General features: G+C 37.4%; 2 protein-coding genes across 8 annotated transcripts in view; one reads left to right on the top strand and one right to left on the bottom strand.

Annotated features, from left to right (window-relative positions):
- The window catches only part of CREB1 (cAMP responsive element binding protein 1), a 63,366-nt gene extending 47,566 nt beyond the window's left edge, over positions 1-15,800 (bottom strand). The window contains exon 1 of one of the 4 annotated variants that reach the window (XM_037849543.1): positions 15,553-15,800. The gene's annotated coding sequence lies outside the window, so the exon portion shown is untranslated. Of the gene's footprint in view, positions 1-15,436 lie in introns of all 4 variants that reach the window. The other 3 variants (XM_037849542.1, XM_037849545.1, XM_037849544.1) reach the window with 3 other exon arrangements.
- METTL21A (methyltransferase like 21A) overlaps positions 1-23,676 on the top strand; it is a 234,130-nt gene that overhangs the window by 89,877 nt on the left and 120,577 nt on the right. Inside the window, exon 5 of one of the 4 annotated variants that reach the window (XM_037849555.1) lies at positions 5,566-5,675. The exons of 2 other annotated variants lie outside the window; for them this stretch is intronic. In XM_037849555.1, the coding sequence (XP_037705483.1) occupies positions 5,566-5,597 (32 nt within the window). In that variant the 3' untranslated portion in view covers positions 5,598-5,675. Of the gene's footprint in view, positions 1-5,561; positions 5,676-23,676 lie in introns of those variants that run through there. One more of the 4 variants, XM_037849554.1, reaches the window with a different exon arrangement.

Below are 23,676 nucleotides of genomic sequence, written 5' to 3'. Positions count from 1 at the left end.
AGGAACAAAACCGTTAGCTAATATAAGAAACTACATCCATAAAGACACATTTATAACAGGAATACAATTTTCTCTCTTTGTCTCTCCCAAACCATATAATATTCTTTCTTTTTATGTCCAATGGATAGAATCCCCCCACATAAACTGCCATTGTTTTATGATTATTTCTTTCAGGCAGCCCACCAATCCTGTATGAAACAGCTCCTTTTTCAGTCTACAAGACAGTCTTTTTAACTTACATAATTCTTAACTTGAGTAGATAACAACCATTTGGGCAACAGTATAAATAGTCTTTCATCATAAAAGTCAGGCTTCTTTCTCAAAGTGTAGGTGAAAATTATTTAAGGAAGAATGTCTTTTTTCAGAGGAGAAACTCATTGACCCAACCAAAACAGGTACTCTTCTTTTTATTTTCACCTTGAAGGTACTGAAACAGTAGTCTCCCAACTAGACTAAACCAGCATTTCAAGTGAGTGCATTACTTTCGGACTTTGAAATCCTCTGCTCTTTTTAAAATTCATATCCTCCCCAGAAGTGGGGAAAAGAGATGCTTTAGTATCCTGTGTATAATTTTCAATTTTGTCATAAGTCTACTATCAATCTGGACAGCAGTGTAGCATCCAAACACAGGATTAGGTATTAGACCAATATATTGATTTCCAAAGTTGTTTGAAGAGATTCCTAATTCACTAATCCATGTTTTTTTAGGGGGAATGAAAAAAAAAGACTGAATAATGCTAAAAGACAAGAAAAAGATCAGGTACATATGAATTCAGAGAATGCTGCATCAGTACTGGATCTAGACCATTAGAAACAGAATGGAACTTAGAAATCACTTAAAATCAAGTAGTGGTTTGACAGTTTGTGATTCCTGTTCTTTTAACAATTCTGAATATTAAAATTATTTATATTTGGGATCGGTGTTTAAGATCTGGGCATTAACATAAAACTAAAACCTTTGCAAACTTTGAACTTATAACAACTTACAAAATAACGTCATGCCTAAAAGACAATGATTTTTTAAAACCAATTCACAAAGATACATATTTTGCTATAATGTTCTTCAGAGTTCTTCCTTTGATATGAAAAATAAAAAGTGAAGTAAATTCTGTAGTATTATTCACTCAATCTATAGAGAAACAAAGAATGCTGTTGTAGGTAGGTGGGAAAGAGTGCCTAATACTTGGTAGAAAGCTGGATTTGGTCTTGAACCAAGTGGCAGTTGGTCTTGAACAAAGTACTTTAAACTTTTTATCAGTTTCCTCATCTGTAAAAACAAGAGGGATGGATTAAAAGATCTCTTTCAATTTTAAACCCTATGATCCTAGGAACCGAGACCACAAAAAGATGTACACACACATAATTACACATAACATAATAATAAATTTATAGTAAAAGAAGTATTTTAAGACAGACTGAATAGGTAGGTCACCTAGCCTCTTGGTCCTTGGAGATAATACCATTCATTCTCTCTCTCTCTCTCTCTCCACACACACACACACACACACACACACACACACACACACACACACACACACACAATTAGAATGCAATACAACTTGAGATAACTGTAACTAACAGTACTTTTCTAAAATGCTAGGACCAGACTATTATCTAATGAAGCCTTCTGTGTATGTCTCACTTTACCAGGGGTACTATGTCACTTTTACTCACTGCATTGCTCTGGTGACAACTCGTTACAGTTAGTAAATAGTTTCACAGTTCCTTTTCTTAATTTTCAAAGAGAATAAAACAGGTTTTAGAAAAACTTCAAGAAATTTATCTAAGTTCCCTAATATAAAGGGCTATATCACTTTTGTACCCATTACGAAGTAGACAGTAGATACTTAAAAGTTTAAAATGTAGTTGAGACAAACATGCCAATGAGTGCCAAATGAGTGCTTTCATGACATTTAAAAGGAGAAATGTGAACCGTAACAGTCACGAGAGTGATGGAATTGCAAAGAGGCTTTAAGGATGGATATGGTATTTATAAATCTGAGGTAAGATAGTGACTTTCCCAATAAATGATATGAGCAAAAGAGGCCTTTAGAGAAATGAGTAGACCACTGGCTGGGAGTCAGATTTTGTATAGAGGTAAGAAAAAAAGTCACATCATAATAAAGAATGGTCACTCCAAAGTAATCAGCTACTATGGGAAAATGAGAAAATGAGAATGATGTCTCAAAGTCAATTATCAGGTTAAGAATTTTAATAATGCAATGGATTTTACTTCTCCTTTACATAGCAGTATATCCTAGGGGGAATTCCCCATAAATGAATTATTCAGTCTTCTAAAAACAAATGCTAGTCTTAAATTTTATCAATTTCACTATACATTTTATGCTTTTATTATTGTATCATATCTGAGTACTTGTTATATGTCAGGCACTGTTCAAACTGCTGGGGGTAAAGCAATGAACAAAACATTTAAAAAAAAAACTGCTTTTATGGAGCTTAATTCTAGTGTGTAAGGGTAGGGGAGAGAAAATAAAACATGTAAGTAAGCAGATCAAATGTAAGGGTTGTGTAGAAAAATAAAACTGGGAAGGAATTAGGGAATTTCAATATTTGACACTGACCATAGAAAACCTCACTGAAAAGTTAGCATTTAAATTTCATTTACTCAGCACCTGTAGAGAATTATACAAAACCAGGGACAAACTTCTGGCAGTACTTTCTGTATCTATAATACCTCTACTAAGCTAACAAATTTTTTCATCTAATTGCAAACTATAGCTCATCAAGCAAGAAAACAAGTCCATGTCACCACTTTTGCTAACAATTAGTAAGCAAAAGAATGTTGCAAACCTTCACCTTCTTTTTCCTAAAATATTTTCAGTTTTAAGAAGTGCCCCAATCCTTATGATCCTAAACATTCTAGTTCTAATTTATGAAAAATAAAACCATCTCTCTTACTCCCTAGTTTATTTTTTAATCCCCTAAATTTATGACAAATTTTAATCCACTTTAGGATGAGAGGTAAGTATTCAGAGAAATGAATTGTGAATGTTGACTGAGGCAGAAATAACACATTCATATGTTCATTATGAACATATGAATATGTGCTGTGATTTCCCCCCTAAAAATAACCCTCAATTATAAATGAGGAAAAGAACTTGCCCTATACTCTAGCAAATGGGTGCCTCCTTCTGAAGTTTTCCATCAATCCAAAATTCCAGAGATTTAAAGAAATGACATAAACATAAGTGTGTCTCCAGGGTTAACAATAGCAAAAGGCATATTTGAGCATGTAATTGTAAAACTACATAACTACTTTGTTGTCACAAATATATTATTTATATATATATTATTAACAATATTTTGCAGAAGTGTAACCCAAAACACCTATGTGTGATACATAATACTTTCTACATACCTATTTTGTACCCATATTTTTTAGGGTATTATAAACGTTTCAAAGCCGTAATAACACATTCTAAAACCTTTGACATGCTTGACTAATTTTCTAAAGTGCTATGATTAATTTACTGAAGAAAGTGGCAAAATGTTTTTGGTGCTACACAAAAGACTAGTTTCCATGAATCAATAACTATGCCACACTGCCTTTTTCCTCTACTTTTTCCCTTGGACAGTTTTTTGGTTGTTAAACTTGAAATACTTGTCATTTATCTTTGTCAGATATTCAATCTAGTAGAACTAAGATGTACAGAATTGGTACTAGAAATTTAGCATTGCTCCAAGTTTTTGATGCTAACAAGAAATAGCCTTTTGGTGTTAAATACAGCATACCTTCACTGAAACCAGATGTGAAAAAAATAGCATATTCAAATGTTACATGTATATGTGTATGTATGAATACACAGATAATATATCATTCTTGACAGTATAAACTTTTTAGATTAGTTGGATCATATCCCAACAAATAGAGGTTATAATTATTTTTTAAGGAAACAATTCAGAAGAGGTAATGTGATAAAATTAAAATCAAGTTATGTAAATCCTTACTCCTACCTTGGTGCTCCTACCAAGGTAGTCTTCCTTATTCAGAGAACAAACCCATATTTCAATCTCTAGTCTAGATATCAGAGGAAGGCAAAAAGAAAGCTGTAAATAATGTTAACTGTGTGATTTGAATTTGAAGAGATCAAGACAAAAATGAAAGCTTGAAATTTTGTTTATACAATTTTATAAATTCTTGTTATTAATGGTAAATGTCAGTATAACCCCACCACTACCACTAAAAAAAAAGGGCAACATATAAAAAAGGAGAATCTTTTCAGTGTTAATAAAATAAATTCCCTAATTCATTTGTTTATTGGATTTAACTCAGGGAAACTGCTCTAGGTTCAGTATTTATATTTTAGGATTTATAGCAATTTTCTGATAACCAGGATATTTCAGTGCTATTTTTAATATGTTAATTTACTTTAAAAATATGTATCAAAACCTATGAGAAACATACTGTCCTCAGAGAAAGTATTTAACAGAAGTCAAGGAGAAAAATGTTATCTGGTTTATAGAAACACATTAAATGATTTATGCTAGCCATTCAAGAATATGTGATTAATTCCATAGTATCTTTCAACAAGCAAGCTTCAATGTGTTCTCAAATTAAAGTTTTGGTTTTTCTTTTAAGTACTGGCAAAAATTATTTGCCTTGTTTTCCTTCACCTAAGATGACTCATGGCTCTGAAACACACGTTCCTCTATCTGGTCACCAAGAGACAAACAGTGTGGCTTAGCAAAGCAGGAACCATGACTATGCATTATTTTAGGTAACATTTTATCCCGTCTTGTCCCATTCCCTTACTTGTTGTAGTATTGGCATCCTACTACCTAAACACTCACTTACGATGTTTATAGCTTTGTACACCTTAAATCCTTCAAGGAAATGATCACACATAGACTTTTGTATATGATGTACTACTAAATGAATCTTTGATGCTGAATTTTCTTAAAGAGGAAAAGGATATTTACTTCCTATATAGTTACATTTAGAAAAGCAATTTTTGTGTTAATGAAGAGTGAAGCTGTCTTTAAATTTTAAGTTTTGCTTAACAAATTAGCTCAATGCTGAGACCAATAAGGGTACACAAAAGTTATGTCCTTAAGTTAAATACTTAAAGCTTACTATTTTATTTACTCAACAAAACCTGACTAACTCTGAAAATCACTACATTCAAATGGAAAATGAGAGTTCAAGTGTTTTTTAAATAAGTTTACAGAGTAACATTTATATTTTGACAGTTCTGTTTTGATCTAAACTTTGAAAAGCTATCCTTAGTGAATTCTTTACAGATTAGACATGGAAGAGTAAAAATTCAATTTCCTGAAGTTAGACAGTACAGGCGTCATAAGACAGGAATTCTAGTTTTAGTTTTTACTTCAACGATGGAGAAATAAAGATGTTGAGATTTATAAAGAACTTACAACACTGATGCTCAGCTGCCAAGCCAGGACTCTGTTGGTCTTCAGATACACAGTTCAAGGCTATAGCATATAACCTCCAATATTACAAAAAGTCATTTGGCAATGGAACTACATATATTATTAAGCGGCATGCTATTAATTTTACTCATATCTTGTTTACTACTCAGGCAGCCCCAAAACTCAAGACAGCCACAGTATACTGAACTACACTGGCCATGGTTAATCGACAAAGCTGAAAAATAACATGCAGACAAAGCTTCATATGCAATCTTTATGAGAGACTCATTTCAACTTCAGGCACCTTTTCCGTTAATCCTGAAAGCAATCAATATCAAGTCCAATCTTTCTTTCAAAAGATGTACCCATCTCTCTCTTTTTTTTTTTTTAAATCAAACAGGTAGCAATTTCTGATAAGGTAATTTTGATTAATAAAATCTCATTCTATTTCTCACGTCTTAAAGATGGGAAGTACTATATTAATAAAGGATCAAAATTAATAAAAATGCAAAATAGAAACCTTTCTTTTTAAGCTATGTAAAATGAACTTAATTTACTCAATTAAAAAAAAGATCTATAGTTCCAGTAAGCTTAATTTAATGATCTAAAACATACATGTCTACTTCCTTTATTCTGTGCAATTCTAAAAGAGGATTTTTAACCCTTCCTTTCATATTTGTGACCCTCCAAAAGGAAATCATTCATTAAACAACTAAATTTTCTGTGCCTACTACATAATAAGTATTCTTCCAAAAGTTATGGAAACTATAAGTATAAAGCAGACAAGAATCTTTCTCTCAAAGAGCTTACAACCTAATAAGAGAGATAAAATATGTATTATATATGAAAGAGCTAGGCAAGCATAAGCACATCCTTAGGACCAGTTTACCTAAAACTTCTTTCCAAAAAGTGTTTAGTAACAGTGATTTAAAACCATAAACTTCTATCTTGAAATGATAGGAACACAATGAATTATGGAAAAAGGAAAAGCAAAAACTTGCCATTTGTGGTAATCTTTTCTACTGATACAGATGTGATCAGTAAGATAATGAAATCAATATAATTTTACAAGACCTGGGCTAAAATACTCACTCTAAGTGAACTATTTTTAAGCCTAAACTAATATTGTTTAGGAAAAAAAATTCTAGTAAACATTAATTCTAGTAACCCTGAAAACTTTCTTCACTGAGAGAATGCTACAAAAGAGTGATGAAGAGTATGCCTTCCTGCAATTTCTTGCCCAGAGAAAAGGCTCTAAATAGCAAGTAAATCATTTAACTTCTCTGGGGCTCAGTTTAGTCATTTGTAAAAAATGAAGGAGTTACTTCTCTCATCATGGTAAAAGTTTAGACGTGTAAATTTCCCAGATACAGAAGAGTTTGTAATATACTACAACCACACAGAAATCATCATAAATGCTCAAAATATAGTACGAGTTAAAATATTTCACTCAAAGCTGTCCTTTCTTGGTTTTTGTCTTTGCTTCTTCTTATCAGTTACTCCAGCTATGATGTCTAGACAGAGAATAAGGGGAAACCAGAGGGAGATGGGGTATAACTCCAAAAATGCATTAGTGGTTTTAGTTATTTTAAATTAAATAATGGTATCTTGTGTGCTTGAGAAAATCTCTCTAATAAATAAACAAGAATCTATGATTTAAAAGATATCACTCAAAGCACAAGCAACAAAAGAAAAAATAAACTGAAAATCATTAAAATTAAAAATTTTTGTGCTTCAAAGGGCACCATTCGTAAGTGAAGACAGCCCACAGAATAGAAGAAAATTTTTGCAAATCATATATCTCATAAGGGATTTGTATTTAGAATAAAGAACTCATACAACTCAATAATAAAAAGACAAATATGATTTAAAAATGGGCAAAGGATCTGAACAGCCATTTCTCCAAAGAAGATTTACAAATGACCAATAAGCACGAGAAAAGATGCTCCACATACTTAGTTATCAAGGAAATGCAAATCAAAACCACAATGAGATACTAGTTCATACCTAAAAGGATGGTTATAATAAAAGACAGCTAATAACAAGTATTGACAAGGATGTGTAGAAACTGGAACCCTCGTACACTGCTGGTGGGAATGTAAAAAGGTACAAAACAGTGTGGTGGTTCCACAAAAGGTTAAACATAGTTACCATCAGACCCAAATTCCATTCCTAAGTATATATCCATGAGAAGTGAAAACGTATGTCTACATAAACACCTGTATACACATGTTCATGGCAGCATTATTCTTAACAGCCAAAAAGTGGAAATAACGCAAATAGCCATAAACTGATGAATGGATAGATAAAATGTGGTATATTCATACAATAGAGTATTATTCGGCAATAAAAAGGAATGAGTTACTGATACAACATGGATGATCTGGGAAACATTATGCTAAGTGGAAGAAGCCAGTCACAATGGATCACATATTTTATGATTCCATTTATGTGAAATGTCCAGAACAGGAAAATCTACAGAGACAGAAAGTAGATCAGCGGCTGCCTAAAGCCAGGGAGAATGGAGGATTAAAGGGCCATGGCTACGGGGTGCAAGGTTTCTAAATTTTCTAAAATTCATAGTGGGGCCATGTGCACAACTCTGTGAACATATTAAAAAACCACTGAATTATAAAAAAAAAAACATTAAAATGAATGGATTGTATGGTATGTGAATACATCTCAAGCTGTTTAAGAAAAGAATTATGTCCAATTTTTAAAGTGCAATATAATCTACCACAAAGAAGAGAGGAATGAGAGTTAGAAATCTACATTTTAGCCTAATTCATGGTGTCATTCCTCTGCTTACACCTTTCTTCCTCTTCTACGAAATTTAAAGCACCCTTCCTCATCGTCAGGACTTCTCATAATGTGGCTGTACAATTAATCTAACACTTTATTCACTAATGTGTGAGATTATCAAGTTTATTCCTATTTCCATGTCTTCACTTTTATTGTCCATTCTACCTATTAGAATATCCGCTTTTATCTCTATCCAAGTTATTCAGGGTTCCATTTATATTTTACCTTTCCCACAAAACTTTTCCTCACTAAGCTCCTTTACTTCTAATCTCAATAACTCTTCAAGACAGTAATGAAAATTGGTATTTGCCATGTACTACTCATTCTCTCATACTTTTCTCATCACCTCCACTACACCATTAAGTTTCTTGAGGACAGGGGCTGTAAACTCATGTTTTATTGTTTATAGCAACTAGAACAATACTTATAGAATCTATAAAAATGCCTAATTGAATTACTTACCAATTATAAAAAAAAATCAATGCTCAATAAATGTTCATTGAATAAACAGACAGATAAATGGCAATATGTAAAACCAAGGTGTTGCTATTATTCTAAGAAAGTGATACTTCTAAAAAAGTGATATCCCTTGAAGAGTAGTTTTAGAATAAGCAATAATTTCACTGCAGTGATAAAAAACAAGTTATTTCTGAGTCTCTTATTGCCACCACTTACACAAAGACAGCCTTCAAGAATAATGGTCATTCAGCCTTAGCTAAATTACCAACAATTTTAGTTACATCTATACTCTCATATATGTATAACCAGAAGCTCACATGAAGACAACCAGCTCATGTATAATACACTAGAAATTGATAAAGAAATCTTAGTTTCAGAGAAGACTCAAATGCTGTTACTACGCTAAGGTCATAACATTTAAGCTATATTAACTTCCCACTTAATTATCTCTTCTCCAACCAAACAGCTTTTTCCTTCTCCTTCAGACTACCTCCTCTTCAAACCCTGCCCCTTGTTAGATTATTTAGATACTAGATTAATCCAACAGCGGGAAGAGAACTAATGGGTGCTTTTCATCTTTGTTCAGATTGCCTGGCTCATTTACATTAAACTCCTTTATTACCTTACTTCAACCCTGACAAAAAGCAACCCCAGTCCATTTAAAAAAATTTATCAAGGAGTACTGCTGTTTTTTTTTTTTTTAAGTTGAGATTTTTGTAATTAGCTTCAAGAATTAAATAACTAGTTATAGATAATTTCTCATTACTAGAGATATAAAATACTGTCATCTACTTAATGTTGGAATAAACACAAGAATATAAAGACTGTATTTTCTTTTAGCATATTAGATGAGCAAAACTCTGGGCAAAATATAACAAAACATTTTTACAGGGCCATGTCTCGCAGAACTAAGAGAAGAATGCAAAACAAAAAAAATCAGGATGTGAGACAAGAGAGTGCATATATTAAAGGGAGATGCATTTTGAATGAGGAAAAAATTAATGGTTATTCTTATCCAAGTTTCAAGTATGTCCAAAAAACCCTGTTAACAGATATGAAAGCATGAAATAAGTTTAAAACCACATTTTCTTCTAAAAACTTTAGTAAGCTGACCAGGGTTAGCCTCTTATGTAATAGCTAAGCTAACATACGTATTAAAATAGGCAGAGGAAGAACAAACCGCTATTTTCACACTATCGACTGTGACTTTAGTTCAGTGATCTTTACCTCTACCCCAAGAGGCAACTCATATTGATTCCATGAGGCTGTGAGAAGTCATTTAGCTAGAAGGAAAATTTTCTTCCTTTACAGATTTCAATTACCTCCTCCCCCAACACACACACACACACACAAAATCTGTAAAGATAAATGCTCTGTAAACATTTTAACCCTTTAGCAGGTAAAAATAGTAAATATTAACATTTTATATCAAATATCAACAAAACCTCAAAATAGCAGCAAAACAATATACCTAGCTAACAATTTGTGCGTATATGGTGACAGCGTATAACTGTCAACCTGAGCTGACAAAAAATGAGATACTTACACCATGACATGATTTGTTCTAAAAGGGACTTATTTGTGTTGCTGCTACTGGATTATTACTTACCATTTTCTAAGTTTAATCAACTTAAAAAGCATAGTATGTATATTTAAAATGTACTATAGTTTAATGCTGCTTAGAAGATTCAGAAAAGAAAAACAAAAATAAAATGTCCCTGAACATTAGTAAGAAACTTGTTTTGTGCTCTAGCTGCAATGTGTATTATTTGATGCAGGTGGTTGACCAAGGGCTTCCATGGTTTAAAAAAAGATTATCTTTTTTTAAGATAAACTTAAAGTTTATCTTTTAAGTTAAACTTAAAATCTCACTAGACAATCACATAGGTGAGGTTCACTATTTAAGTACCATATATAAAACTCACTGATTAATGCACTAAGAAAATACCAGAAAATCATCAGGGAATTACTTAATAAAATGAATATATAAAAAACAAACGCAGGGATAACTGGTTAGGTAAATAAATATCCTTGATCTTAGGAAATATACATGGTGTTAGGAAACGTACTTGAAGTATTAAGTGTTCAAGGAGCATGATGAATACAACCTACAATCAAGTGTTAAGAAAACAGACAGACTGATGGATGGGTTGATAGATTGACTGATATGGCAAATGTGGCAAAATGATAAAATTGGGGGATATGGGTATCTGGGGTTGGGGTGGGATAGGAGTATGTTGGGAGTTCTCTGTATGTGGTTTGTATTATTTTTCTAACTATCTTGTAAGTTCGATAGTATTAAAAAAAAACCATTTAAATGACTGACTGAATGAATGAATGAACACAGGGAAAATACTAAGTATACCAACCAACCTTATCATGTAAAAAGAGTTAACGGTCTGCTTAAAAAAGACTGGACCTACAAGGGATGTGTTTTCTAATTACGGGAGAAAACTACAGAAAATTTTTGCTGAAATAATAATTGAAGGAGTGTTCAGGAATGTAAGAACCCAGATGAAAGAAAACGTTGAATTCAGATTAAATTCACTCTTCTACAGCTTGCTTGCCTCACGTACATCCTGAACACTTACTAAAACATTAACAAACTAAGCTAAAAAGGATATGAGGCAGTTCAAATAACAACCTCCTGTCACAAAAAATTTGGTATTTCTCATTCAAATGAAATGTTCTTCACTCAGAAATAAAGAAGTAATGGCCTATTTCCTTAGTTTCAAAAGTCATATTAGGCCTAAGAAGTCAACTCACTAACTGTTTAATAAATACTGGTACATTCACAGAATGAAATGTCTCATAATTTTAAAAAGAATGAAGAAGCTCTTTATATACTGATACAAACAAACTGCTAAACTATATTAAGTGGAAAAAAAAAAAGCAAGGTATAGCAAAGTGTGTATATTATGCTACCATTTGCATAAAAAGGAAGGGACAAGAGTATATATACACATATATATATACACACACACATATATATTTGCTTGTTTCTGGATGAAATACCTCTGGACGGAGAAATAGGGTATTAGTAATACAATACTTGAGAGACGGGGAAGGAGGCAGCACACAACTTTCTGCTGTATTACATTTAATGTATTCTGAATTATGGACCATCTAAATAACTTACTTAGTCAAAAAAAAAAAAAAATACTCCTTTCTTCCATTATTTCACCAAGTGTGATTTCTCTTCCTTTCCTTTGATTGCTTTCTCATGACACATATTCTGTCTTATGCTATTCTGTCTTATGCTAGTCATTGTGTCTCAAAGTTTCCCTGATGGTAGAGATAGGATAGTATAACTCATCTTTGGATTCCTTGCAGCTCCTGACCCAATGTACTGAACATAGTAGTAATAATAACAACAAATTAAAAAGTAAGAGACAACATTTGTTGAGTGCTTCTAAAATGCCTGGCAATTTATATTAACTTATTTAAGCAGTTTACAAGTATGAACTTATTCAATCCTCCGAAGTCTACAAGGTAGGTATTGTACATTTACCACCAAGGAAACTGAGGAATAGAGAAGTTAAGAAACCTGCCCAAGGTCACACAGCCAGGAAGTGAAAAGTGAGATTAAAAATGAATAGCGTTCATCAGTTGAGTCCCTAAGGTGGTACTTTATAATTATCTCACAACCCTACAACAAAGTAGGAGGTGGTATTCTAATTTTACAGATGAGGAAACTGAGGTTAAGGAAAGCTAAGAAAACTTCCTCTAGGTCACAAATTCCTTGAGTGAAGAAACATGACAACAGTGGCAATGTTAGAATTCAAACCTACACCTGTTGTTCCAAATTTGATATTCTTTCCACTAACTATATTCTCTGCCACAGTAAGTGCTAAATAAATATTTTGAATTACTACAAACTGTTGTCTAAAGTGATACTGCAGTAGAGATCAGTTCACATATGGTTAAGAAAAAAAGAAAAAAAAAATCCTTGTCATTTTTTCCATTCTCTAGATTTGAGCTATAACTATCAATACAAAAGCTATCATTGGGAGTGACACCACACATAAAGAAAAATATGCTTGCAAGACTATGTTTTAGGGTGGCTGTAAACAAGTTTATATAACCATATCTCATATCTATGAAATGAAATTATAAATTTTAGTGATACATTGTAAGCACTAAGTTACAAGTAAATTTTCTCTACTATTAAAAAAGAAAAAGATGCCAAAATGAAGTGGAGTGGGGGACACATATTTGGTTTTACTATAACCATATTATACCAAAACAAACAAAACTCCATGTCTTATAGTGAGAGAAAAAAATAAACAAAGAAATTTCCTTCTATGAAGAAACCAAAATTTCTATTATTCAGATCAAATCCAGAAAATGAGGTTCAGAAAGCAGAAAAAGGAAAGTGCTGTTTTATGGATCAGGTTTCTAAGTTTAATTAGGTTCTTATGTGAAAAAGTTCATTTAAAAGGGGCAATAATAGTTTTAAATTCTAAAAGAAGTGCCCTTTTAAAGTTCTTCAGGCAATTTCTGTCAAAGAATTCATTTCCTTTCTGAATGCATTTGTCCATCAAAGAAGATGATGATGATGATGATGATGATGATGATGATTCAAACAGATACAACTGGAATTTTTACTGATCCCTGGGAGGAACAGACATATAGTTTAGTCCCATATGCCAAGTGAGTATTCAGATGTTAATGAAAATAAAAACTTGAAAAGTTTCCCTGGAATTGCTCAAAATCAAAAATTATGAAACTAAATAAAAATAAAATTTAAAAGATCTTTTGGACAAAGCCAAGAAAATAACACATCAGAATTTTTTTTTAATCTCAGAAAGTGTACTAACATTGTGTATTCTTTATAGATGAAAAAACGCTAGATGTTTGCTTAGAGAAAACCTTTCTCAAGGAAAACTTCATCTGTAGTAATCTACCATCAGCAATACTAATTTCCTCAATGTTTAAAAATAAAATCATTTTCCCAATTCTAATGGAAGAACTCCCTTTATTGCACCTTCTTAATTAGGTTTCTTAGCAATGACAAATTCCTAATGTGGTCTTCTAAAGACAGTAAAATAGATTTTGTAAAAAGTGACCTGGATACAGAAAAACAAATAGTGCTTCTACTACCAGTCAATATTTATTCTTAATCAAAGTTTTGAATGTATCAATCACATTTCTATCTATCGTGACAGGTAATTTTTTTTAAACATGTAGCTGTTCATTTTTTGCACCACCTAAAATAATCGTTCTTAGCTTCACTCTGAAATTAGGAAAATGAGCAGCGAGTGTAAAGATTTCAATAGCCGGCAACCTGAAGTATCCTATTCTAAACCTTTAGAAGGCAGACCTTATGCTAGCTGAGGCTAGAATGAAATTCTAACTTCTTGGAAAGATACGACAAACTTATATAGGTCACACTCCAGGACTTCAAAAATTGCTTTTTAATCTTTAATATGTCAGTGACTTTCATGCAGTCCCTTTCTTCCTAACACGTGAAGAAAAAGTCTTGTAGCTTAAATTGTTGTCAATCCCAGACTGGTATAAGCTACTGCATGCTAAAATAATGGAATCTTTTAATGCCTATTTTTAGAAATAGTATCAATCTCTCATTTAAGTTGAGACAAAAATGTGTGCGAAACATGGTGAAGGGTGGGGCAGGGGGCAGGAGGAAATCCAGATGACCCAAACGCCATTGGCAAGGTTGTCCCCCCACCTGGAAAAAGGCCATGTAAAACAAAAAGTGCGACGTCTAATATTCGTTTCAACGACGTGTTTCAAAATGATAAACCTGAAGTGATTATTACCTTATTGCAAAGGGTTAAAACCGAAACTGTTTTCAAACACCAGCTTCCCTTTTACAAGATCCCAAAAGCTTTTTTAAAAGTTATTACAAAAATGTTTCTCTCCGTACCCCTTTCTTCCCAAAAATGCTTTTCCATGACCGACAAAAAAAAAAAAAAAAAAAAAAAAAAAAAGGAGGGGAGTGAGAGAAAGAGTAAATAATTATCTAAAAAAGAATGAGCTCTCATCACCTTAACTAAGCAGAAAAGAGCTTTTCCCCAACAGGGTGGGAGCGGGAGGGGGGAAAGAGGGCATGAATAAAATACAGCACAAAAGGAAACCTTCGGTTTCGAACTTTATTGCACAAAGAAAGAGTGAAAAGAAGAGAAGAGTAGGTCAGACGTTGCAGCTCTTCCCCTCGCGAAGCGGGCATGGTAGACACGGAGGCTACCAGGAAGGCAGCAGGCACCTTCACCTCCCCTGCCCTCAACCGTCGTCTTCTTCCTTCTCCACCCCCCAGGGGCACCCCGGCAGCGGCTGCCCCGGCAGGCTGCCGAGCCGGGGGCGAGGCGAGGGCCGGGGTCCGGGCGAGCGGCGCGGGGGGCAGCGCTGGGCCGGGCGGGCGGCCTCCCCCGGGGCAGTCCCGGCTCCCGGCTCCGCGCCCGCCCGGCCCTGTCCTGCGGCGGCGGGAACGCGGGCGCCAGATCGCTGCGGCCGGCCGCCCGCACACACCCCCGGCCGCCGGCTCCCACCCCGCCCGCAGCCCGCCGCCCCCCGCCATGAGCGCCGCCGCTGGCTGCAGGCAGAGTCGCTGCCGCCCCGGCCGCCGCTGGCTCCAGTCCGCCGCCATTATTCTTTGTTCGCTGCGAGCAGCGGCGATGTTGTGGGGCTCGGGCGGAGGCTCCATCTTTACCGCGGCCCCTCCTGCGAGGGGAAGGCCCCGAGCGAGGGTGTCCGGCGCCTCCCTGTCCCCCCTCCGTCCCCCTGGCTCTCTCCGGCTCCTGCCTCCTCCTCCTGCTCCTCTTACCGGTGGTACAAGCTCCTCCGTCACTGCTTTCGTTCGCGGCCCGGATCTCGCTGGAGTTTTATTCTCTCCCCCACGTAACACACCGCGTCAAACTACACCTCCGCCGCGTCACTCACCAACACTCCGCTTCTCCCAGCCGCCCGGGCCACAGGCAGCAGCAGCCGCCGCCGACTGAGGAGCCGCAGCCAGGGAGCCAGCCAGCGCCGCCCAGTGCCGAGTGCGCAGCGGCCGCGCACGGAAACAACCGAGCCCGTCCCGAAGGAGGCCGAGCGGCCCCGCCCTCCTCGCTGGAGGCGGAACTTGCCGAAGGTCTTCGGGCAAGAGGCAAGCGGGAGGAGTTGGTCTAATCCCCACCGCGCCGTTTCTGTGGGTAAAGCTCGGCAGCGGAAATTTGACGGAGGAAGTGGTGTTTGTGTGAGGCCCGATGGGGAATTTCCGAGTGGTGTCGAAGACTCGACTGAACCCCCCACACGGTCCGCACAGTCCTGTCCCTGCGGCGGTAAGCGGCGGCCGCGGCGGGCCCAGCCTCTGTTCTCGAGAACCTGCGGCCCCGGGAACTTTCAAACCCTGCCGGGACGTGGGAGACCGACCGCTGGGCCCGGGACGGGGCTAGAGGGCTGGGTTGAGTTTGATGGGGGAGGAAGGGGTTGCTGCGTCCCTGCAAATGCCCCGGGGTCCACGTGCCTGACCCGGCACTGGGATGCCAGGACGGTGCCGTGCTCGGGAGGGGCCTGGGGGATCTTCGGGTGTTCATAGGGAGGGGCCAGGCTGCCCCACGATGAAAATCAGCGGGAAAACCTGGCCTCTGCCCGCGGAGCTGCTCTTTTCCTCCGTCCCCATTCGGCGGCGGCTCCAGCACTGGTGGCACCTTGCGGAGTTCAACCCAGCAGCACCGGCAGAGGGCCGCGGGGTACCTCACCTGACCGAGGCTGCTCTTCCACACTCGAAATATGCCCTCAACCCCCCCCTCCCCGCATCCCCCCTTGCTTCAGGCAGGCAACATCCTGTGTCGCTCTCTTTTCACGGCCGGTTTTCTACTGCAGTAGTTTGCACCCACCGCACCCTTTTCTTTACCACCCACTCTCTCTAAACCCGACAGTGTGACTTCCGTTGCCTCCAAGCTACTGGGAGTGCCCTCTCAGAGGTGGCCCAAGGCCCCTCTACTGACTATTACTTCCTTTTATTGAACTCTGCAGTTCTTCCCGAGCTTTCATGTTTATTCTCTTTCTGTCCCAAAAGCAAATATTTTTTTAGAAGCAGACGGAGTTCAAATCCGGGGGCCGCTACTTATTGGCTTCCTATTAGAGAGTAAGAGTTGCCCTTCTTAAGAATCAGAAGAGTTGCCTGTACTTTTGATCCATCTCCTACTTTCTCAGGGACTTTGGGCTGAAGAGTTATCTCCCTTTCCTCGTGGTTTCAACGGTTCCTTCCCCGCCGTCTCTTTCCCCCGCATTTAAACATGCTTAAATCTCATTTCTTTAAAAAAGATATCTCTTCTCACTACATCCCTCTCCAACCACAACTCCAACTGTTTTCTACCCCATGGACATTCTCCTATATTCCGCTCCTCAGCTCTCCAGTCTTTCTCCTGTTCTTACCCTTCAATCTGAAACAGCTTTGAATTACTACAGACAAGCTTCCTGCCTGTAAATCCAGCCGTCTAAATCTAAGTCATCCCGGCATTTGACACTACTGATCACATCCTTTTCCAAACAGGCTCTTCTCTCAGCTCTCATGTCAAAAATTTCCACTTAACCCTCTGACTACTCTAACAACCAGCTCCCCCTCCTTTATTCAACACTTAAATATTAGAATCCTGCTCAGCTGAGCCTTCCTCCTCTTAAGTCCCACTATGTACATTTTCCCATGTGATCTCATCCTCTCCCATTGGCTTCAGATGCACACTATCAAAGACTTTCCAATCCATACCTCAAGCCTAGATCTTGCTCTTGGAACTCTAGGTTCGTGTTTTCAACTGCCTTTTTTACATGTTCATTTGGATAGCTGGGGCACTTCAAACTTAACCTGGATATATATAATCTTTCCTTCAAAACCCTCCTCCCATAGTCCTAGACTCCATCCTCATGGAGAGGATGCCCTCTCCATCTACCCAGTTCAAGTCAAACTCTTGGGACACCTCTGGCACACCTCTGAATCTCCTAGACCTACCTACTTCCTGAGTATTTCTTGGATTTGCCACCTTTCTGTTTCTATGACAACTTTTTCATTCACTCTCTAGTTTAGGCTATCTCCATCTCTTGCTTGAAGTCTGTAATAACCACTATCCAGGTACTCCAAAAGTGTTCTTGCCTCATTCCAATCCATTTGCCACACTGCAGCCAGAATAATCTTTTAAAAAGACAAATCTAATCAAGTTACTACCCTGCTTAAATCACTTCCGTGGTCTCCTATTGCTTACCAAACACAGTCTAAGCTCCTTATTATGGAGACCAGGGCCCCCATCACCTGAGCTTGTCTTTCTCGCTCACCTCCCCAACTGTCCCCCTAGCTCTCTGCACTCCAGCCATATTATTCTTTTTACTTTTTCCATTCTCTCTTCTCTCACTTTTCCCTTACTGCAGGTTCTTACCTCAAGGCATTTACACACGCCATTCCCTTTTTCTGGAATTCTTTTCTCTTACCCAACTTCTACCTAATTGTAACTTACCACTTTTCTGATTTATCATACTTGTAATTATTTGTTTAGTGTCTGTCTGCCTTGCTAATCTGTAAGGTCTGTGCAGGTAGGGACCATGTCTGACTTGTTCACCACCAACTTTTCCCCTCCCCTCTCCTCCCATCCCTAAAACCTGCACAATGTCTAAACTATAGTGTTGTTCATTAAATATTTAGTGAATAAATAAATGAATATCTGTGTGATCTCAGGCAAAGTTTCTTAATATTTTTGGGTTCAAATCCTGGCTCAGCCACTTACTACCTCTGTGACTTAGGACAAATTATTTACTCATGTGCCTCAGTTTTTCCATCTGTAAAATAAGAATGATAATGACATCTTATTCTATATATGTTATTGTGATGAATAAATAAGATCATATATGTGAGGTGTACTTGGAACAGTGTCTGGCATGTAATAAATACTAATAAAAATGTTGGCTATTACTTTATTATGAGCATCTCACCATTGTGTGAAATACATTTTCAAAATTGAGCTCTTTATCTCCCTACCTTAACCATCTTTCTTTTTACCCTGTCCCTATAAATGGTACCAAAATCTTAGAATTATCTACTCATTCTTGTATCTGTCACCCACCAAATCTGGTAATGTTTTTGTTTTAAAATTTCCTCATATTCATCCTTCCTTTCCATTCACAGTGACCTTGGTTTAGACACAGTCCCCTCAAATCGCAGTTAGTTTGCCAACTTCCTATGTGCCTTCTGACAGCACACCTGCTTCCCCTATTCATTCATGCCCTAGTGTCAGTCCAGTGGGTTGAAACAGATATTAAATCAAATACTCTCATCAGTTTCTCCCTTAGTGTCTTCTTTTCCCACCTAACCTTGTTCATTCACTCATTAGGTCATTCATTCAAGTGAAAGTTAGTTTACTAAACAGTTTGAGTATGTCCTAGATTTGAAATCCAGTCTTCCAAATTCATATATTCTGCTCTAGCATCTCCATAAACCATAGACATGAACTAGAAATGGAAAGCTTCCAGCATTCAATTTTTGTCTCTGGGATTCCGTGTTTGACTCAATTTCTCAACTGGAAAATATGGTTAATATTGAGATGAAAGGAGAGCATATGGATATAACTTGACATAGAATAAGGTAGGCAAATGTTGTGAAAGAGGTCCAGGAAAGGGGGAAGTTCCCATGAGTTGATTATAAAAGGCTAGGATAAAGTGATATTTGAGTGCTTTTCTCTAACCACAACTTCCTTTTCCTGTTCTTTTCTCTTGCTTCCACTGTTGAACCTAATTTTCACTTTTACTATTATCTCAAATTCCATAAACCCTGCCTATCCTCCAGTTCATCATCTCTCATGACTTGATTTGCTTTCCTACATAACCCCAATGCCATGGTGACCTATTTCATTTATTACAAAAATATATATTGAGCACCTACTATTCTAGAAACAGAATATAGTAGTAGTAAACAAAACAGATTAAATCTCTCTGTCAAAGATGCTAAAAACCTCTCATCATCTTGATTTTTCACATTATTTTTGTTCACTCCTTCGTACTCACATCCAGTCCCATGATTGTGAATACCGTATATATGGTAACAATTCTCAAAATTACCTCTTCTCCACCAAACCACTCTCCCAAACTCCAGATTCGTGTAAACAATTACCTATTCACATCTCCACTTGGATGTTGTTTTAGCCTAGATTCTTCCAGAAGGCAGAACCAGAGGCAAAAGCTTCTGTGCTGTTTTATTAGGGCACAAAATCCCAAGGAAATGAGGGTAGGGAAAAGAAGTAAGCTAGGGGAAGTGGACAAGATTCAGCCAGTTGATTGCTAACAGCACCCCCTGCCCCCCAAAACACACACACTTCTATTTTGCAGACATACCAAAGATACCCTCTCACAAGATGTGTGGTCCAAGCATGAGGCAAAGTGCTGTGAGATTGTCACTGCCTGGGGTTGGTTGGTGGGATTGGGTGCTGTTGGGTTGTCTGGGGTTGGTCTCACAGACAAGTGAGGCTGAGAGAACTGAGTTGCCTTATATGTTTAATAGATATCTCAAACTCAACAGGTCCCAAACTGAACTGATCCTTCTCATGTATTCCGTACCTTTAGCCTTTCCCATCTTAGTTGCTGAGGTTAAAAATCTGGGCATGATTCTTGATGCCTTTCACACCCCACATCTATTCCATCAGTAAATTCTATTCACTGTACCTTCAAAATATATTCCAAAACACTGCTCACCACCTCCACTGCTATGTCCGTAAGCCTTGTCTACCTTCTCTTGCCTGGATTACTGCAATAGCTTCTTCAGAGGTTTCTCTGCTTCTTCCCTGGCCCACTACAACCAGTTTTCAGCATAGAACTTACAGTAATCAGTTTAAAATGTAAGTCATGTTACATTACTTCTTTGCTCAAAATCCTGCAATGGCTCCCTTTTTGTTTAAGAATAAAAGTTCTTGTCCTTATGATGACTTCTGAGGCCCTACAGAATCTGGCCCACCTAGTGCCTCTCTTGTCTTCACTCCTGCTACTCTTCTGCACTTGTTTGCTTCATTGCATCCACACTGACCCCCTTGCTCTTCCTTAGACACACCAGCCATGCTTCTGCCCTAGCACCTTGAGGCTGTTGCAATGTGTAAAGTGCTTTTTCCAAATATCCAGAGAGCTAACTTTCTCACTTTCTTTAAAACTGCTGAAACATCACCTTCCATCTGAGGACTTGACCACATTATTTAAAATCACAGCCTGGCCACCCTACACACAGACATACCTCTGATTTCTGGAATTCCCTTACCCTGTCGTACTTTTTTTTTCCATAGCATTTATCACCTTCAAACATAGTTGCTTACTAATTTTTTTGTTGTTGTTCTTATTGTTAATTGGCTGTCTCCCTTGCTGGCATTCACATCCTACAAAACACTATCTTTGCTTTCTTCATTGATGTATTGCAAGCATCTGGAACCATGCCCAACATTTAATACATGCTCCATATATTTGTTGAATGAATTTCCAACTTCCCGGCCCTCAGTCTCAGGTAGGTCACACTGCTTAGATTTGTTTTCTTGGTTACTGTTTCAGTTGAGGAGGTATATAACAGGTTTCCTTACTTGATAGGTTTTCCTACGATCTTTTTTTTTATTTATTTTATTGAGATATATTCACATACCATGCACTCATACAAAACAAACCTACAATCTTAATGTCAGTCTTAATGAGACAGGTATCAAATATTTCTGGGCCAGGATTCATCTGAAATTCTTAACATCCCTTTATTTATAACAGCAAAAAGAAAAAGGGAATGATCTAAATGTCTTCATTAATGAGTAATTAACCACTATATTCATTTTCATCTGTTATATGTACATGTACCTATTTTAATCCTTATTACATTTTAACTGTTCATTTGCTAGTCTCATTGCTTATTGAACTATGAGTGCCCTAAAGGCAAAGTTTTATTTTTTTTGAACTTGTATCCCTAGTAACTAACACATAATACATGCTCAATAATGTTTCTTGAATGAAAGAATGAATGATTGGTTAGTGTTTCTCCTGCACTGGTCAAAGGAGATTCAAGCATCTGATCTAGTTAGCAGTTTTTTCCCTGCAGTGTAGATAGACGCTTGAGACTCTAGATAGCTGGGCTTTGTGCAACGTGGGACTGTTATCTAAGTAAACTTGTGATTTTAACTTGACTTTCCAAATAGTTTCCAATGGAAAAGAGGAAGCACTGATCTGTTCACAACTGTTCTTTGTCTGCTTACCAGTTATAGTTCTCCTTGTAAATTAATAAATTGTATCTTAAAATTAAGCTTTAAAAAAACTCTTGATGTCCACTTCCCCCTCCAGCTACTGTCCTATTTTTTTTTTTTTGCTTTCCTTTATTATAAACCTTGAAAATGTTTTATCTTCACTGTCCCAATTCCTTTCCTGCCATTTTCTATTAAATCCACTCCAACTACCTCTTGCCCCTAGTATTGACTGAAACTGCCTTTGTCAAGGTCACCAATATCTCCATGTTGCTTAATCCAATAGCCAGTTCTCAGTCTTCAGCTCACTTGACCTATCAGCAGCATTTGACACAGGCAATCACTCCCTCTTCCCTGTAACACTTTTTTCACTTGGCTTACAAGACACTCTGCTCTCCTGGTTTTCTTCCTACCTTATTGCTTACTATCCTCAGTCTCCTTTGCTCAATGGCCTCTTAATATTGGAGTGACCCAGGGCTCCATCCTTGGACTGCTTCTATTTATATACTCTCTCCCTTAGTGATCTCATCCAGTCTTGTGTATTTAAAGATAATAACTATGCTCAAATTTCCAAACTGTGTATCTCTAGTCTCAAATCCAGACTTACAAGTACTTCAGCATCTCTACTTGGATGTTTAGAAGACTTCTTTGTTTTACCATATCCAAAACTAACCTCCTGGTCCCTGTCTCCACAAAAACTTGCCTACTGAGCATCTACACGAACTCAGTTAACAGCAACTCCACTATTACCATTACTGAAGCTTACTTGGCAACTCTTCTATACCTCATATCCAATCTGTCATCAAATCTTTTTGCTCTATCTTCAAAATTCATGACCACTCTCCCCATCTCCACTGCTACCAGCTTAGTCCAAGCCACTATTACTTTTTACTAGGATGTTGTTGCAGTCATCCTTAATCTCCATTTGAGTCTCAACAGAGTGATCGATTTAAAACATAGAACTCTCCAGTAGCCACCCATCTCACTCAGAGTAAAAGCCAAAATTCTTACAATTAGTTATATAAGACCCCGTTACCTCTTTTTCTCACTCCCTTTCTCTCACCTTTTTCTGCTCAGTCACTTTGACCTCCTTGCTGTTCTTCAAACACCTTAGATAACATCTCTCCTCAGGGACTTTGCACTTGTCATTTCTTCTGCCAGAAATACCCCTCTCCAGACATTTCCATGTTTTCTTACCTCCTCAGGTCTCTCCTCAAGTGTGAGGCCTTCCCTTACTGCCCTGATGAGAATTGCTTACCCTTCATCCCACCCCTTTGCTCCTTTATTTTTCTCCATAGCACCTATCACTTTCTGGTGTGCTATGTACTTAATAATTTGTTCTTTATCCATCTTCTCCTTCTGGGGTGGGAACTTTTGCCTCTGTTTTTCACTGCTGTATTCTTAGCATCTAGAACAGTGCCTGATACATAGCTGGCACTCAGTAAATGTTGAGTGAATGAAATTGAAATCTAGATTTAATACTAATCTCTTGGATGTTCAGTTAGCATAAACAAGTCTCCTTCAACCTGATCAACTCTGGATGCATCTATAAATATTGTATTTTTATATTACAGGTTGGATCATGGTGTCTCCACCAAGGTATTTCCTTCTGTAGGGCCTCAATTTTGCATAGCCACACTCTCTGCCATCTCTGTTTCCATTCCATATAACCTGAAAGAGATGAGAAAGTCTTTGAAGATTTCTGGTCTTCCCACATCCCAGAGTCAGAACAGAAGAACAGATCAGCAAGAGTATGGTTATTTTTAATTTGTATTTCGAGGACTAAATTGTAAGCTAGTAGTGCTACTACATTTTCCATCTTCCCTGTGACTGACATTAATGC

The sequence above is a fragment of the Choloepus didactylus genome, chromosome 9 (assembly GCF_015220235.1).
Source record: "Choloepus didactylus isolate mChoDid1 chromosome 9, mChoDid1.pri, whole genome shotgun sequence".
Lineage (NCBI taxonomy): Eukaryota > Metazoa > Chordata > Mammalia > Pilosa > Megalonychidae > Choloepus > Choloepus didactylus.
Note: the sequence above shows the minus strand (reverse complement) of the source record. Positions and strands in the feature narration are given on the sequence as shown.